This window comes from Mchenga conophoros, linkage group LG18 (assembly GCF_057382185.1).
Source record: "Mchenga conophoros isolate Kocher_MC1m ecotype Shallow Benthic linkage group LG18, M_conophoros_male_GT1.1, whole genome shotgun sequence".
Classification (NCBI taxonomy): Eukaryota; Metazoa; Chordata; class Actinopteri; order Cichliformes; family Cichlidae; genus Mchenga; species Mchenga conophoros.
The window spans coordinates 9,769,981-9,789,551 of record NC_140543.1 but is presented as its reverse complement, the minus strand read 5'-3'; the positions used below and the strand labels follow the sequence as shown (position 1 = coordinate 9,789,551).

The following is a 19,571-nucleotide window of genomic DNA, read 5'->3' as shown; positions in this document are numbered from 1 at the left end:
ATCATCATTTTGCCAATGCTTTCACTTTTAAACCTAATTTTTTACAATATGACTTTACAATATCTTAATGCGTATCTTGAATCATAAGGATGATATTTTATTTTCAATATGCTACGAGTATTTAGTGACTCTTTTTAGACAAAGGTGCGAGCAAAATTAATCCATTACTAAAAAAAGAAGAAAAACAGCTCAGTTCAGTGTGGGGAGCTAAATGAAATTAGTGAATAAGTTCTCTTTAAAATTCACTATTATGCCAGCTGGTACTTTACCCCCCACCACGACCAGTTGAGCTGATTATAAGACTCCAGTTTCTCAAAGGTGTGAAAATACATGACTATGAATAGGAAGAAACAAATGCTCAGCAAAAAGCCTTCCTGTGAAAGAGTAGAAGGTTTTAAAATAATCGAAACAGTCATCAGATTTAATCTTTAAGTGGATTAGGTCCAGAGAAAGCACTGAAGTCTGATTTAAGCGTTCATATGAGGTCATCTAATTTGGAAAGAAAGTTAATTAGTCTTGTTACTGAATTACTGAGTGAAGCTGATGGGATGCATCTGTCTTGCTGTGTCCATGTGTGTCCATATTCAGTGGTTCAGATGACAAAGTGCTATACTCAGGTTTAAGATATAGTATTTCCATTTTCTTCCACTTACTAGTTTAACTTCACTTCAATTAAGTTTTTACTCAGAACCACTACATTGAAAAGGACACTATTTTTTCCCATCTGCAGTAATTTACAGGGAGTGCAGAATTATTAGGCAAATGAGTATTTTGTCCACATCATCCTCTTCATGCATGTTGTCTTACTCCAAGCTGTATAGGCTCGAAAGCCTACTACCAATTAAGCATATTAGGTCATGTGCATCTCTGTAATGAGAAGGGGTGTGGTCTAATGACATCAACACCCTATATCAGGTGTGCATAATTATTAGGCAACTTCCTTTCCTTTGGCAAAATGGGTCAAAAGAAGGACTTGACAGGCTCAGAAAAGTCAAAAATAGTGAGATATCTTGCAGAGGGATGCAGCAGTCTCAAAATTGCAAAGCTTCTGAAGCATGATCATCGAACAATCAAGCGTTTCATTCAAAATAGTCAGCAGGGTCGCAAGAAGCGTGTGGAAAAACCAAGGCGCAAAATAACTGCCCATGAACTGAGAAAAGTCAAGCGTGCAGCTGCCAAGATGCCACTTGCCACCAGTTTGGCCATATTTCAGAGCTGCAACATCACTGGAGTGCCCAAAAGCACAAGGTGTGCAATACTCAGAGACATGGCCAAGGTAAGAAAGGCTGAAAGACGACCACCACTGAACAAGACACACAAGCTGAAACGTCAAGACTGGGCCAAGAAATATCTCATCTGCATCCTTCAAGAAAAACATGATTTTCATGCAGGACAATGCTCCATCACACGCGTCCAAGTACTCCACAGCGTGGCTGGCAAGAAAGGGTATAAAAGAAGAAAAACTAATGACATGGCCTCCTTGTTCACCTGATCTGAACCCCATTGAGAACCTGTGGTCCATCATCAAATGTGAGATTTACAAGGAGGGAAAACAGTACACCTCTCTGAACAGTGTCTGGGAGGCTGTGGTTGCTGCTGCACGCAATGTTGATGGTGAACAGATCAAAACACTGACAGAATCCATGGATGGCAGGCTTTTGAGTGTCCTTGCAAAAAAAGGTGGCTATATTGGTCGCTGATTTGTTTTTGTTTTGTTTTTGAATGTCAGAAATGTATATTTGTGAATGTGGAGATGTTATATTGGTTTCACCGGTAAAAATAAATAATTGAAATGGGTATATATTTGTTTTTTGTTAAGTTGCCTAATAATTATGCACAGTAATAGTCACCTGCACACACAGATATCCCCCTAAAATAGCTAAAACTAAAAACTACTTTCAAGAACATTCAGCTTTGATATTAATGAGTTTTTTGGGTTCATTGAGAACATGGTTGTTGTTCAATAATAAAATTATTCCTCAAAAATACAACTTGCCTAATAATTCTGCACTCCCTGTATATTTGCAGTTCGGGCTCTTTTCTAAGACCTCTCAGACTTAAACATGTATTTAGTTTTGGACAGTGACACGATTTTTGTGATTTTGCTTCTCTACATTATCGCAGTTGATTTTAAATCAAACAAAGTAGTTGAAGTTCAGACCATCAACTTTAATTCACAGGTTTAATTCAACAAGTTTCACATGAACTGTTTGGGAATTAGAGCCATTTTGATGCATAGTTTTCTGAGGCTTAAAAGTAGTTTCATGACCAGGCAAACTCTGCTCATTAATGATCATTATTAATCATTACCTACAGTCCACTTTTCTCCAAGTGCTGTGATTTTTACACTTTAAGAAACTGAAAAACTTTTTCCATCACTGTTTCTCTACCTTTCCTTTCTCGTCCATTATGTTGCTACACACAGACACACGCCCATGTACCCTTCACCATCCGCCCTACGTTCTGCATTATGACAATTTAGGTTGGAATTCAACCGGTATGGCATTAAGTGCCGCCATAAATCCCCATTATCCCCAATCCAATACATCGATGTCACTAAATGATCCATAGCCCTTTCACACAGTACAACTAATACAGTCTTCAAAGCTCTAAGACTTTCATTCTTCTCAATTACCACTCCCTTACCCGCATTCTCTCTTGCTCTCTCGACTCACTGCTAAATCCTCTTTCTGGATTTCTCTCTCCATTTCGTCAGCCTTCCCTTCTTTTCTACTTCCCTCTCCTGTTGCGCTCCCTAGTCCCCTCTTCTTTAAAACTGGTCCCCCTTTGCTTCATCCTTGCCCCCCCCCAATCTACTCCCACTCAGACATAAAGCTGCCTCACTTCTTCTGCAGTTTTCTTAATTCCCCTTCAGCTCTCTCTTCTTCCTTCTGTCTCTCTCAACATCGGCTTTTGCAGCTTCCATCACTCTCTCAGAATACTTGCAGTCACTCTGTCTATTTTTATGCACGCACACGCACGTGCTCCCGTTCATTCATTCACCTCTCTCTCTGTTCACTGTTTTCTCAGCAGCCCCTCGCTGTCACTTACTTGATACAAAGAGTCTTTCTCGTCTTTCTCACACACACTTTACTGTGCTGCCCTCATTCCCTTCTCTTCATCTCTCTCCATCTTTCCTTTTACTGTCAGTGAAGCTGTCACAGACATTGGTGAGAAACAGTCTATTGGCTCATCTTTCCAACATCCACACGCTTGGACTCGCACACAAACAAACACCGCAGCTGCATGAATGAGAACCTGTAATAATAGCACACTGACCCGTGGTGCTCTTCTGTGATATAGCCGGAGATGAGCACTTTGTGTGTGTATGATTATTATCTGTCCATTATTAATGTTTGTGTATTGAACCGAATGGGTTTGTGTTTCTGTGTGTGTGTGTGGGTTTGTCTTTGTGTTTGTGACAGAGTGTGTGTCATTCCAGCAATGACTGATTGGTGTTGCGCAGTGTCAGGATGGCTGAGCGAGGCCTCAAACACAACATCATTCATATGGAGTTGATCTCCTTCAAATCTCTCTTGGTGTGTCTCTATTACTCTCTGTGCTCACTCCATTTCAAAAGCTGGGTTCATCCAAATTCTACAAAATAAACTATGTCTGTATACTTTAAATGCAACCCTTTCACCAAGCCAGATCAGTGATTCAGCAAAACCTCGAGGAACACTTAATGTTTTACAAATTCATTAATTTTTGCGATATCTGTACAAGGCAGGGGCACGGACCCGGTAATTTTGTACATGGTGTTTAATATCCTAATTATGACAAGGTGAATGATGTCATCTGGGCTATTTCAGTGGGAGGAAATGAAGCTGCTAAATGAAGAGGGCAAAGTTCAAAAGAAAAGGACTGGAGTCAAAAAGTCAAAAAATTTACCGCCTATGTGTTTTTACTCATGAGTTTTCCTTGACCTTAGTGGGAAACGTGATGAAGGTTGAGATATAAGGAGTTTGACAAAGATAAATTTACATCCTGGCTGCTTGCTGACATGAATCTGTTATGTTAAAACTACAACATCCTGAAAATGAACTGTAATTACACCTCATGCTTTTTTACTATGTTGGTTTACAAAATATCAGCAACAACGGTGAAATTAAATGGTTGTGTTAGGAAATGCTGCTCACCCATTGTCCACTCCTATTTTGTTCTCCTGCTGAAGACATTATCTACATTGAAAATTGCCTTTTTAAGGCTTCTGGCATCTCTGAAGTAAAATTAATTATCGATTATCCTAAAAGCTGGCAAAACAGCAAATTACGGCACGAGGGAGACAGCAGTAAATTATATGATGATCTCTAGCTTGTCAATTATGTTGATTGTTTCTGTTCCTGCGCCGTCTGATAGTGTGTCACTTTGAATTCTAGGACAGCATTATCTGCTCACCTTTTATAAAGGATGGCCCAGTATCCAGTGCTACAGGAGATAACAGAGGCTCAAAAACACCTTACCATAACATCAGGAGAATGTTATGGAACATGTTATTCTGTCTGACACTTCTGGGTCACTCAGCTGAGAACCTTCCTAAGAAAATTTGACTATTTAACCACAACCATGTGGCTTTAGCAGGAATAAGAAAGTCTGAACAACACCTTTATATTGCATTATGGGAACTATAGGATGAAGTATTTCAGAATTTAGCCCATAAATGGAACAAATTGTGAATGCATCAGTTTTGAGTCACGTAACATTCTGTTTTTCCACTAGAAGTCTGCTAGAGTGGCCATTTAAGATGTGCATATACAGTAGCTAAGACACACACACACAAGAATTGGGAAAGGTTCTGATGACAGTGAAATGAGCAAATCACAGAATACAAACTTTCTTTCTATCAAGTCTCAGAACTTCCACACCTTTAATTTCCGTCTTGCTGTGTAAAAGCCTCCCTACTCTGTGGAATGACATTAAACACTATGTATGTAAATCATGCAGTGTGGCTATGTGCAATGCAAATACATAACTCCCGGGGATACGACTGTTTCTTTAGCATATGAAATCGCCACCATGTCTGTGGAAAGAGATGCTGCTGTTGAATTTCTAAATGAAACATATACGCTAGGGCTGGGCTATATCATACCGTTCACGGTAATACCGGTGTAATTCCGGGCAACGATAGGAAAATGAAATCGCGATAGAATATGGGTAAAACGCGCATGCGAAGTGCCTTTGTTTACATACGCACATGGCGGTGACGCAGAATGAGAAGAGCAAAAGTGGATCGTTGAATGAAACGGATGAACCAGAATTGGTTTGTAAAAATGCTGCAACTTCAGTGGTGTGGAACTGGTTTAGCTTTCGTCCATCAGATACACAACAAAGTACTATTTTTGGTAGAGCATGCTAGCGGGCCGTCGTTATTACTGTGTTGTTTGGAAAATACGACACACTTAAAATCAATCCTTTGATTTTTCTGAAAATCGACAGTGCCCCTTATAATCCCGTGTGCCTTATGTATGAGTTCTGGTTGTGTTTACTGACCTCAAAACGATTTCATGTACACGACGCTTGAAAATCTGTCAAATGTTTTAGTACGACTTTGCTAAGCTACGAACCCGCACCGCTTGATGGATTGTCGGAGCATTACGGCTATCGTAGGCAGGAGCCTCGCGGAGTGATACGTACTGTGCTTCAACATAATATTACCATGTTGTGTGTGTATAACCTCTTTTTAAGTTTTGTGGATATTATACATGGTTATGCTGAGGATATGTCGGCCAATTTCCACTGGAAATGCCTTTTGGTTAAACTGTCAGCAAGGAATTTGCACTGTTATATTTTTATATAACTTTAATGCACATAAAAAACAGCTGCTTGTTTAAGTGAAAATACACTGATGGGGTTTTTTGCACTAATAAAGTTGTGGAGTTGTAAAGTATTTTGTCTAGTGTCAATTATATCGTCAGTTATATCGTTATCGCAAATTTTCAAATGTATATCGTGATAAATATTTTTGGTCATATCGCCCTGCTCTAATATACGCAATAGAGCGCTACAAACAAAATAACATTCACTTACAGTGTTTATCTCAAAAACTGGGCAAATAAGACCAAAATTATTGGTGTAGCTAGCCTGTTCTCATTGCCGTTGCATTTAAAAGCAATGGATAAGCATCATTAGATGATATGCAGGACTTATGTTGAGAAAGGGACATATTTAAACCTTACCGCAACCTTTTATTTAAGAAAAAAAAAAGGCAAAGATTTATTACTAATGATAATTATGAAGTAAAAGCAAAATTAAAATGCAAGAGGAAGACAATCCAATAAGCAATTGACATTAAAGTTAAAAATAAAGTCCCAAGCCTGGCCGGCAAACTTGTGACCACCACTCCAGCCTCTAAATGGAAATGTTGCCACTTTGCAAAAAAGGAGTGCTATCTCTCTGTATACAATGGCACTAGTGACAAGGACAATATTGTGTGTATCTCTGTGATGGCAGTGGCATCAAACAGAACGGCAGTATTTGGGCTGTGAATGCTTTGAAGTGGCATTACAGGTACATACAGGAAAAAAGCATCTATTTGTATTTTGGGTGAAGTGAGCCTTTAAACAGAAATCCAGTTTCTAAAAAGCAACAATCTCCTTCCTTTCTGTCTCCTGCTTTTAGTTCAGCTGTAACAAAAGGACCAGATAATCTGTCCTCAGCCGGGCAGCTCTCCCATTACTCCTTCACTTTGTAGCTTTAGTCCATTCTTTTGAGTCCTTTCAATCCATAATTATAGCAAACACTAACACAGTGCCAAAGCATCAGGGCAAATGATGGGCATTTTTGCATTACAAAGCCTGAGCGTCCATTTTTACATCAATAAATCTTTATCTTATTATATTAATGTAATTACTGGAAAAAAGTACTGTATATAAAGTAGGATTTGCGGCATCTGTTGGAGAGCTGTGACGACAGACAGAGAGCGCTGTTCTTCCAGGACAATGAGAGCTTAAAGCTTACAGAGTTTTGTTTTTTTTTTTCGTGTGAGGGCAGATGGTGGAAGGAGCGAAAGGGCGACAGAAACAACACTTCAAACATGTTTGTTCTGCTCGGTAAAGCAAAACAGAAAACCTCTGACTGATTTAGAAACAAGAAGCAGGGGGGGTTATGGGAAAGATGGTTGCAATTTGGAGAAACGAAAGCACGGCCAATACCACTGTGAGTCAGAAGCTGCCAATCGTCTCCTTGATTTTCAGCTTATCTGTTTGGAAGAAGCCAGTTAATTTGTCCTCTCATGACATCCTCTCTGTCTTTGCTGTGCCTCTTCCTCTTTCTTCCCTTCTCATTTCTCCCGTTTATCTGTAACAAAAGACTAGTCAGCCTGACCTCATGCAAAGCTCTCCCTACCTCAGTTTCTCTGTTCAACCTCATCCCTTCATCCTCTCCTCCGCCCTGCCTTTTATTGCTGGATTCTTTCGTTATCCCTAGCTAGATCCGACCCACGCTATCTCTTGCTCTCTGTTGTGTCACTCCCAGTTGCAGATATGCTGCGGCTCAACATACACGTGCACTTGTGCAAATAAGCTATGGAACAACACACACAAAATATAATAAAAGCCACCACATGTGTGAACGAATGATGGGAAAGAAGGGCACACACGCAGCACGTTTCTGGACTCGGGCTCACAAGCAGCTTGCTCTCGCACATGCACACACACATATGCACACACAGGTTCAGGGCACACAGAGAGACAGCAGGCAATATGGCAAGGACGCAATACACACGCAGCATGATCTTGCAAATGCTCAAACGTGAGGCATATGCGCACCAATGTCGCATACGCGCTTGCAAATACCCATACACAGCGTACAATCAAGGATGACAGTCACCCATAAACACTTGTGACCACAGAAACCTCACACAAACACACCACAAGTAAAAAACACATCCTTGCATTCCTTCAGAGTATCCTTCCAGCTGCATAATGACACACAAGCTTTCCTAAACAAACACACAGCCACACCCATACAATCCTCACCAGGAGTACAAGCTAGAGTACAAAAACTAACATGTGCAACACACATTTTTCTTGACCTCACAACATCCTCGTGCACATAACACAAAATTATAAAGAGAGACACAAAGCATTGCACGCACTGTCCGTATCTCTCACCTTTCAGCAGCTGGTCTCCTTTGTACCAGTGCAACGTGGCGGGGGGTTTGCTGCCAGTGCTGGTGCAGGTCAGGGTGACTTTTTCCCCCTCCTTCACTGCATGCTCAAAGCCTGAGATCTGAGGCTTGCCGGGCACACCTAAAGAGTAAAGAGTTTTAGAGTTAGAAAGAGAGAAGGAGAAGACTTTTATGCAGCAGGGCTAACCTTGTAAAATTAAGGCCAGTTGCTGAGTTTCTAACAAGTACTGCATGTGTCTGCAAAGTTGTGGCCTATCAGCAAAATGTGCAGCAGCATCCACAATATCGCAGACAAGCTTGAATCTATTTGGGCAACTTGGAAAGCTCTGATAGAATCCAGCTGGGAGAAAAATAATGATGCAGGCTTGCTATGATTTGCACCCAATATGGTTCGTAACCATTTCACAGCAGCTCTGACCTTCCAGAAGAATCAGAACATGCTGTCTCTATTATAAGTATCTGCCATGACTGGTGCACTAGACATTTTTTCCCCCCAGTTTTGCTAACAGGCGGCCAATTAGGATGTGCAGATAATGACTGTTTCAGTCTCAGAAGGAAGTGACTTGCTTCTGTTAGCTAAACACAGCACAGTTACACCTCTTTGGGCTGAATGGGCATCCGAGTTTAATGTTTGCAGCCCAGAGGCAAAACACTCCCCCAGTTCCAGCTTCCCAGAGCAAATATCTCAGTTTTTTGTTTTGTCTTTTAAAATAAAATGAGAAAACAAGAAATCTGCATGCCTGTCTGAAAAGCAGTAAGATGGCATAACTTGCAGAAGCATTTAAGCTCAGTTGGTGAACTGCTGTGACTAAACAGCTCATTCTCATTACTAGGCTGTCAAATACTGACGTTTTCGTCAAAGCTGCTGGTGTCTCACATCTTTCACTCCCAACCCGTCACTTAGGGATGCTTGTGTCATATTTAAATGACCAGTGTAATTGTTCAACTTGCAGGGTTGATGTTGTGAAGGGGTATACTTTAACACAATCCATCCATCCATTCTCTTGCGCTTATCCGGGGCAGAGTCGCAGAGGCAGCAGCCTAGCCATGTACTTTAACACATGTTACAATATTTTCCTGAACCCAACTGAACCAAGGCCAGCAGTTTTAAGTATCTAAACTAGTGGATATGAGTCAGATGATAACAAATCGGTGAGGGAAAATAAAGGAAAAAATGCAAAGCACAGCATTCCAAATGGGACACAAACTGCAGTCTCCTGGCTAAGAAACCTGCGAAAACCTCCAACTTTGCAGCTTCCTAAAGCAGACATTATCACTTTTTAAAACATGGCCGTGATCCATCAGTGTCCAATATCGCCGAGAGGGACACGATCAGCATCTGACAGAAGGCCAGTATTTGATGCAGTGAGGGGAAAATACTTCGGATGAAATAGATGTTGGTGTTAGCACAAACAATACATTTTAGAACATTCGGAAAGAAACTCGTCTCTATAAAACTGCCAAAGGACCCACCCCATGCATGGGGCTGTAAGGAAATTTATAGCAATGCCTTTTATTGCAAAAAAGTGTACAGTAAATCAATTACAAGAACAAAAGTGTTTTGTTTTTTAAATTTATGTTTGAATTAACTGCAAAACACATTTCACTGGGTAATTACACAAAAAACATACAACAAACCCTTAACTCTGTCTAATTTTTCTCTTTATCCACAAAAAAAGGTCATATTCTCCTGCGCATTTCACAGTCTCATGAAAAATTTGAAACGCTCACCACATTTTTAACAAGACTTCAAAACACGACGGTAGCTTACAGAAACCAAATATAGAAGAAAATATTCCCAAAGGAAAAAGATTAAATCCTTCATTAACTTAACATTACAACAGTACTTGTGGCACACATATTAAGTATTCCAACAGTCGCAGTGAAGCCCCAAATGGCACGACGGCTGTCTACTGATGATCATGGAAAAGCAATTAATTCAGTGAGAATAATAATAACGCATTATCCCTTCAAAATCAGCAGCAAGGGTTCTGCATGTATGTATTTCTACAGTTTCAGTCAGCATTGCATTCATTCTCAGGTCAGCTCATAATGTCAAGTAGATCATATTTTGCATACAATATTAATTGCAACTTCCAGGATTCATTATCTAAAAGACAAGGTGAACGCAATTTGTGCAAGAATACTGGTGGCCTGGATGACCATTTACAGGAGTGAAAGAGAGGGACAGAAACACAGCATGAGCCAAAGGTCAGGTGAAAAAAAACCAAAAAACTTTAGCCAAGTGAAACACCAGATGCCCTGCTGCCAAACCAAAATTTCATGCTACTCTCCCAGAGGGTGTTCTTCCAGATTCTGGCACAGTTGGTTAAACACATTTTTTGCTTAACTGCTATTTTAACTTGGAGCACAAGTGAAAACAATGCAAGCAGAAAAAAGACTAAACATCCATTCTGCCAAATATTTCAGTATCCACTTTTCTTCACCACCATGGCTGAAGGTAAGAGGAGAAAAATTTCTAAACTTGCAATACACCATCTGCAGCTTTTGCGAGCGGCACATTTCTCTAAATGTTGGCGGCGCTTACTGTCATTCTGCTTTTGCAAATAATAAACATTCGGTTTGACTGCAAACTGCCTTCTTATGCATTAAGGCAGGAAAGACAGAGTTGCTTATATAGCAGGAGAGAAAGCGGAGATGGTTAAGCCAACAGTTTAGATGGATTTAGGACCAGGCCATAAAGGAAAGAAAGAAAATTTATATTTTATTACTTTTTGTTCCAAAATATTTATAAAATTCAGGAAACAGCAAATGACAGAAAACAGATTAACAGAATGTATTTATAGTATTTTGTCCAAACCACTGCAAAAAGACGAACAGAAGTGTCAAAAAAAAGTGCTGTGAACTAGCCATGGTATACATTAAAAAAAAATGTGGTCAATTTTTAATGTAGCGGTATTTGATGTAGTGCACTGTGTGCAGAAGCTCTCTGGCAGTAAAGTAGCATTGAATATTAATAAGGGAATAATACTGGATATATAGAATTGGCTGGAGAAGTCCTGTTGAGACCCTTTCCTCTACAAGTAGAATAAAAGAGAATAAAGCCATTATAAATTATTCTATGGTTAGCTCAAGAGCGGAGGCATGCCACACGTTTCCTTCTCACAGACACATGCAAACTGGCCACGCTCACCAGTTATGTGCTGATGTGTGATTGTGCACGACGGTCAGAACAAGTCAAAACAAGGATGAAACATGCACACACAAATGCTGCTCTGCCAAAACTCGATATCTTTGCTTGATTTTCCCATAGGGGGTCCATGCGTTTTTTTAGACATTTTACCATACATTTTTAATGGGTTTGCTCCCTCTCAGGAGCCATGAAATATTTATTGAACGCAGAATACAGTGTCACAGCCGTCAATTACAGAGAATAAAAGATGCTTGAAACACAATTACTGCAAAATTTAAGTAAATACTGAGAAATGATTCTCGTGTTAATTTGGCTCTTAAGAGCTCAAGTGGACCCGCCCTCATGCTTGCTTCAAAGTATACCTCCCCCCCCCCCATATGAATTAAAAAAAATCATTATTGAGCACACTGCTTATGTTGTCCAGGGGAACTAGGTTTTATTATTTTCAATATTGTAGCACTGACAAAACATTTGGGATACGTTTCAACAATAGTGATTGAATTCATCATTTTGGTGTTGTTGATTGACTAATTTCAAATATGGGGGAAAAGCCTTTGCCCGCTGAGCCACAGAACAATCACAGAGCAATCATGCCCCACCCTAAATGTAAATCTCTTGTTTCCACTAAGTGCATTCTCCAAGAGAATTAGGCCGAAACCCTCTGCAGCTTGGTTTTTCAGCCAGGAATTTGCTGGCAAATTATAAAGTGCTGAATCAAAAGCGAGAGGAAATTGCATCTCATCAATATCACAAATTAACTTACAGTAAATATTAATTCTATCTCCATGTTAGAAGGAAATGCAAAATGAAATAATGGAAGTCCACTTTATTGAATACATACTAATGTGAGAGTTTTCAGCACAAATAATGACTTAAATTCATTACACACCAATTTAGAAGTGGCACTAGATGCCCTTAAGTGTTGGCTGTGAATTTGTCCATCATTGCCTCCCAGAAATATCCCGCCAGTTGCTTTTTCCATGTATAAAATAATTATCTTTTGTTTATGCGTTGGTGCATTCCACTATTGCCAAGCATGCAAAGTAAAATCATTAAATATAGACAGAATAAGCTGACACAGAGAGCCAGTAAAAACTCAGCTAATAAAAGTCAATACCTGAAAGAGCATCCAAAGCCAATTACGCCAATATCCAATCAATAAAACAGCCTACTCTCCACTGACGGGATGATGGCAATTTATTCAAGGCTGCAGGCATTCATTACACTTGCATTACCCTTCAGATTGCACCAATGTATTCAATTTTATTTTTATTTTGACTTTTTTTTGGGGGGGGGGGGCTAATATGTGCAGTTTAATTCCAATGTAAAAATACCAAAATGTAGAAAAGTAAGGTAAAGAAGTTTTAAAAGCTCAATTTCCGATTAAACACACTTCTTTCACTGATTACAAACCTATTCATCTAATGCTTTGTAGCTGTGGAACTAAATTAACAGTTCTTATAGATGCCCCAGCTTACTTACCTAAACCTGTGTCCATATGAGGGCAATGTTGAAAGAAACTGTTATGACACCCACTGGTGTATTTTTAGTACTGTATACTGCTGTCCAAATGGTGGGGAAAAGGCAGCGGAAGACACATTGGTTTATCCGGGGCTCATTCTACAACAAGGTAATGACCCAAAACATTAGGAGAAAAGAACTAGATGGTAGTCTTTAAATGATGGAAGACCAGACTTAAAAGTCATTGAGCTGGTTTGAGATGAAGTGGACAGAAGCAAAAACAAAGCAGCAAACACTGGGACACCTGTAGGAACTGGAAGATAACACATTTATCATTGTGCAAACTGTTCTGTTAAACTTGCATAACTTTTCACTTTTTGGTGACCTAAACTTTATTTCAATTTTGGAAAATCTGGATGTTTTTAATTCTTTGATTTATTGGCAATAATATCTCTCAATAATATCTCCACAACCTTATGCACAGATTTAAGCAACAGTATGAAACCATTACATGGAAGACTATTGAGTACTAGCATTCAGATGTTCTGTTAAATATTTAAACATGTTTTCTTGTTTTATTTAGTGGCACAGAAGATTGGCAGAGTAGACCTTTTGATTTGAAGTTGGGTAGCTTAATGGGAAATGGTTGTTTTAGGTGCTTTTCCAACTTCATCTATACTCTGAACTAAAGGTGGGGATCTCTCTGTCTTTTACTGCACAAATTAAACACATTCTATTTGATTCAATCATTCACCAAACTTTGTGAAGATTCAGCATTAAAATGCTAGCGTACCAGTGCAAGCAAGTTTGACATTAACAAAGGAAAATTTCATTTAGCATGGGGGTAAACTCTGCGAGTAGGTCGCACTAGCAAAATACCATGGCGATGTATCAAGATGAATTGAAGCCAGTTGTTTACAGCTCGACAAGTCAAGTTGGACTTTTCTGCAATTTAAAACACCTGCGTTTACTTTCTGAATGTGCACTCTGAATGCAGCTTGGAATAATTGTAGTAGTATTTCCCATGAAAGTGGGAATAAACAACTTGAAAACTGAGTGGGGTGATAATAGCATATGTCAAAAGCTTTGAATAATCCATTTTAATTTGTAACAAATTAAGACAGACTGCAGTCAAGCTGATTTGTACAAATGTCAATCAGCCTCAAAAGAGGCAAGCTGAGGGTGAACAATGGAGACAAGAATGCCATTGTGGACCATTAGCCCTGAGTGTGAACAAAGAGATATTTTAGAAAAGCCTACAAGAGACAGAGAAATATGAAAAATATGAAAACCTAGGGATCCTTCAAGGACATACAGGAGACAGGAAGGTTAGATTTATAGCAAATAAGGTTTTATTGAAATCAAAAAATGAGCAAAGCGTCTTTCTTTTATACTTTTGTCCTTTTATCTCTTTACCAAGTTAAGACATGAAAAATCCACAGGTTTCTTTCTGGATAAGTTCATATAAAAATATATTTGACAGTATCAAAGGTAAAGCAGTTTCTATACAAAATGACAGATTTCTCCCACAATATGAAGAGTGACTGACAGTGTGTGCTTTATACATATTTTTGTGACCCACCTAGCACTGTGACGGTGGCGCGGGCGGTGCGGACTGGCATGGTGAAGATGGAGCAGGTGTACTCTCCCTCGTCAGACAGCTGCACCTCCGAGATGGTGATGGAAAGCTCGGTGGATGTCGAGCGATACAGCTGGATGCGGTTGTCTCTCAGCGCTGAGGAAGAGAATATCAATTATTAGAAATGTACTTTATGAAGTGTTTGAGGAGATTTAGCTTGTATTAGCTGTGTTTGTTTGATTTATCAGTTATTTTTGCCTTTAAACTTTAGTTAGAGAGCGAAATAGTGTTTTTTTTTTCCAATGACTGCTATATATGGGTTTCTTTTTTTAATGAAATAAAAGAGAAAGAAATTTTTTTTAAAAAAGAAAGAAGACAGAAGAGAGTGGAGCATGATCAAACACAGCAGAGAAAAGGAAAGAGGCAAGAATGGAAAGGAAAAAGGATGCGATAAAAGAAATTATGAAAAAAGGAGGGAGGTGACAGAGGTATGGGAAGAAAGAATACCGTCACAGACAGTTAAAAAAAATAAAGTGAAGCAGGGAGGATGGTGATAGAGAGGAGGGTGTGCAAGAGGTGAGACAGTAGGGAGAAAGACTGAAAGAACAAGAAAATGGGAGTTAGAAGGAGGGGAATGAGTTAGAAAGGAAGGTACATAGGGAGAGAAGAGAAATGAATAGTTAAGAAGGTAATGGTGAAGATGAAGGAAAGAAAAGGCTGATAAATGTTTGTAAGGAATATATGAGGGGGAACAGCAAATGCACAAGTTCGAAAAAAGTACGAAAAGAAACAATAATGAAAGGGGTGGTGGAGCTGAAGTGAGGAAAACAGGAGGTGGGAAGAGAGAAAGAAAGTGCGCTAAGGAGGATGAGCAAGGAGGGGAAGGGCAGAGTGAGAAGCAAAGAGGAAAGTAAGAAAGATGATCCGCAGAATTTAAATCATGGGAAAGAGAAAGGTAAAATGAGAAGAAGGAGGAGGGAGGGGGAGAGGTGTTTAGAGAAAGAAAAAATGATGTAAGGCGGAGAGGAGAAGGACGAGTGACGAAGATGAGGTGCGAGAGGAGTAAAAAATAGAGATGCAAGTGCAAACGAGGCAAAGGAAGACAAAGAGCAAAGAGAGAATGGAAAGGAGACGCAAATTGAGAATGAGAGACGAGGAAAAGTGCAAGAGGGAAAAAAAAGCTGAAAAATAAAACAGAGGAAGCATAAATAGCGAGGAGAGTTAGAGAGAGACCAGGAGGAACAGAAGGGAGAGGAAAGGGAATGGGGGGGATAAAGAGGAGGGAGGCGAGAAGGGGGAATAAGAGAGACATAAATGGCTTTGTCATCAATGAGAAATCCAGCCATGAAAGAGGGAGAGAGCGCAAGCGACCGAGATAGATGATGATGATGAAATGCTACGAAATAACCGCTCGTTTCCGTGATAGCATTGACCTCTGCAGTGTTTGTGCTCTGTGATTGCTGCCGGTCTCCCTGCCTTCCTATCTGTCTGTCTATCTAGATGTATATCTGTCTATCTCTCTGTCTCAAGAAAAACTTTTCAGCTTTGTTCTCTGTGCAGAGCTGGCTCTCTGCAAATAATGGCTAAACGCAAAACAAGCAGGCTGTGATAAAGCAGACACCTGGAAAAAGCCATCATGCTTAAGTACAGTGAATAGTCAGATTTGTTTTCACATTCAAAGTTTTTGTTTTTTTAGCAAGTTCTTCTTTGTGTTTTCTCCCAGTTTCAAACTAGGACAGCTATGTTAGCTTAACTACAATAAAATGGAAAGTCAGTGCAGACAGAATAATTATAAGAGAGGAGGAGAGCGAGATAAGGATCTCAATCCTTAGAAGGATCCATCCATTCTTCCAACCATCATATACTGCTTCTACGAGTTCTAGCTGTGAGGGCCTCAGTCTACCCTCTTCCCAGTCACCTCCTTCAGCTCTTCTGGTGAGACACTGAGCTATCTAAGCTATTCTATCCATTTGTCCTGGGTCTACCCCAGAGCCTACTCCAGGCTAGCCATGCCCAAAACGTCCCACTTTGAAGTCAACTGGTGGTTGAAGTGGTTTGGGAATGAATGACTGAGATTTTGGTCACTAACCACAACTAGTTGCCTTAGATGAAGATGGAAATGTAAATCAGCTCAGCTTTCACGCTCAGCTGTTTCGTCATCGCAAAAGACCAATCCAGCACCATTATGTCTACCAGTACCACACGCCCTCCTTCGCTCTCTTGTGAATGAGAGATACTACTCCACTTGGGCAGCAACTCAATTCCAACGCAAAGTCGGAGCTGAGAACCAGACTAGGAGGTTGTTACGGCCCTAGCTGGGCCTCCTGAAACCGCCCTTCTGTGGGTGTGGTGTTTTCTCTCCGCCTCTTCCTCTCTTGCTCCACCCCTCTGTCTCTCTCTTGCTCTTCTCTCTTCCCAGGACACAGCGTCTGCTCATTGGCCTCATTTACCACCTGGGCCCAGTTAGCAAACACCTCTCTGAGGTCATAGAAACTGGGGATGAACTGGATGTGAGAGGGTGGTTTTTCTCTGGTGTTCCCACATTGTGTGTCGAAGGTGATCCTATAGTGTGGAGTTTTGGAAGCAGTGTAGCTGCTTCACGTGAGTAGTGTGGCTGTTATGTTCTTTGTTGTTGCGACCTTTTTCTTTTTCTAGTGTTATTGGTAAAACGGCATTGCCGGCTCTTTATGTTAAGTTTATCTATAATAAAAACTATTTTATTTACTAAACACCTCTGTCTGTTTTCCTTTCATTCTGTACCAATTTGTTACCAGTCCCCACACACACCCCTGGACCTTCATTGTGGGGACGTAACAATGTGGGGGCTCGTCCGGGATATGAATGGAAGGAAGAGCAATTGAGTATTAGTGAGTTGTTTGCCAGTGGCTTATTTGGTTGTATTGTATCTGCTGCGCTCTCTCTCCGGTTAGCACAGTGTCTAGCTGAGCGTCAGCTCCTCCTTCAGGCACTCATTTTTTATTTTGCCTTTTTTATTTTTGGAGTAATCGCGGGTGATGTTTAGTTCCCTGTCGGGGGTAGGCTTGTCGATGCTTTGTGCACTTGATGCTTAGCCTTTAAAGTTGCCTCGAGCCTGGTACACTCCAGAAGCTAACTAGGCTAAGATTTTAGTAGGTAGGTCTGGGGAGAGGGTCGGTGGTATTTTTATTTATTGGTTAACCTGTGGCCACACATATTTCCCACCTGTTTTTGATTTGCGTGTTGGAGATGGTTCTTCTTTGTTGTTATTGTTAGCCTCAGGTAGTTTTTTGTTGTGGTTTTGAATGGCTACCTACCTTTTTACAGGCGTCCAGCTGGACGCCTGTAAGAAGAGGGATTTGCATGAGGTGGCAGCATTTTATGGCATTTGTGTCTCCACAGCTCTGCGTAAGGCTGAGCTGAAAGCTGCTCTTGTGTCTGGATTGGTGGAGAAAGGAATAGTGGCTTTGCCAGTGTCTGCCAGTCCACCTGAGCATGGTGTATCGTCTCAGCCTGTTCCGCAGGTGCTACTTCACGCTCGGCCGGAAACTGCCCTGTATGAGGTCATTTGATGAGGGTAACAAGCACCTTGAGGCAACAGTTGTTGTGATTTGGTGCTACATGAATAAAATGGAATTGAACAGAACCACATCATCTGCAAAAGCAGAGATGACATTCTGAGACCAAGGCAGCTAACACCCTCCACAGCTGCATCTATAAATTCTGGTCATGAAAAAATCATGAATAGAATCAGTGACAATGGGCTACCCTGGCTGAGTCCAAGATCCAGCAATAGAAAGAGTAGTGGATGTGTGCTTTCACATGAAAAGACATTCAATAAAATACAAAATTGGACAGCAGAGGTTCAACAGCCTCAAATGGGTGTCGAGAGAGATATCTACTTGTTATCATAGTAAAGATGTAAGTGTGCCTAATTAGTATTTTCTCTTGATTTTCTCTACCCAAAATGAATCTTTAAATCTCATTTTGAGACAAACTTTTTAAGCAGTGTTTACTATTACTGCTAATTATGTGCGAGTTTTTAATATTCTAGAGACCATTAAAATTCATGTTACTGCACCCACCCCACTCATTTATAAAGCGTAGTCAAAATAACTGACCATATAATCACACTGCTCTCCGACCAAGATGTTTGCTAAGAGTCAAGGCTTGCTTTGGAGGGACCTCCTGTCAGGTCACACGACTGCCTGCAGAAGAACTTTTCGTGGCTGATTCAGGTCAAAAATTCAAGTTAGCTAGCTTTAGCTTAAGTTATTATAATTTTATAAAGTGTTTTAATTGCTTCAGATTATTCACCTGTAACTTAAAAATATATATATATTTGAGCTGTCGTGGAAGAGTCATGGAAGAATCCAAAAACAGTTTACCCACTCTGCTAAAATGTGTTCTTTGAGAAAGAATAATTGAATTTAAATGGTCAAGCTAAAGTTCAAAATGAAAAACTTGTGGACAGGAGGTAGGTACATGTACAGCTTATTTACACATCTGTCTGGCTCTTTGGTTGACCACCTTATTTTAAAAAATATAGTTCTCCTCTCCTCAAATACCAGCCCAAGTAGAATACTTTTGTCACTATAACTTGTTCACAAAAGAGCAAAGGTATTGAAAGTCACAATCTAGGAAGAAAACAGCTAACTTGGCAACACTGTTCACCTCTTCCTGTTGATCTTGCACCTCTAACAAATCACACTTATCAGTGATTTCAGTGTATTAGGTGAAACCCTGCAGAAACTACAAGTGGTCAGCAAAAACAAGAGTTTCAGGGGGTAAGAAGCTATTTGATCTTGGAAATCTTGAAGAGAGAGCATTAGGTAGGTCAGTCCAAACATGTGTGTCAAGTTTCATATTGTCTTGCCTCTGTTTTCTTTTCTTATTGTTTATCTGGCGTTCTCGGTATTGAGCCACATCTGTGGCTGCTTGTCTCATCACCCTTTTGTCATTCTTTCTGTCTCACTATTGTCACCCTTTCTCTTCATCACTCCATCTGTCTATTCTCCCATCTTTGTCTTGCACACTCCCACAAACATGCACACATGCGCACACACAGACACACACACCTTTGTTTCTCTTGGCATTTTTTTTCCGTTATTTCATCCAACACTACTTTATCTTCATGCCTTATCACTAAGCAAGGTCACTACATTTGTCTTCATGAGCTACCCTCTCTGTGTGGGTGTGTGTGTGTAGGTGTGTGTGAGGCATACGGTCACTCACTCTCGCACACACAGACACACACAAACACTTATCCATGC

The 19,571-nt window shown here is 40.2% G+C and overlaps 1 protein-coding gene across 5 annotated transcripts in view; it reads right to left on the bottom strand.

The window, feature by feature from the left end:
* The window catches only part of cadm3 (cell adhesion molecule 3), a 112,686-nt gene that overhangs the window by 29,193 nt on the left and 63,922 nt on the right, over nt 1-19,571 (bottom strand). For all 5 annotated transcript variants that reach the window (XR_014889614.1, XR_014889615.1, XM_085255755.1 and 2 more), the window contains exons 4-5: nt 14,326-14,478; nt 8,112-8,249 (exon numbers count right to left, since the gene is read on the bottom strand). Coding sequence is in view for 3 of the 5 variants with exons in the window: in XM_085255755.1 (XP_085111881.1) it covers nt 8,112-8,249; nt 14,326-14,478 (291 nt within the window). In the remaining 2 variants the exon portion in view is untranslated. The remainder of the gene's footprint in view (nt 1-8,111; nt 8,250-14,325; nt 14,479-19,571) is intronic.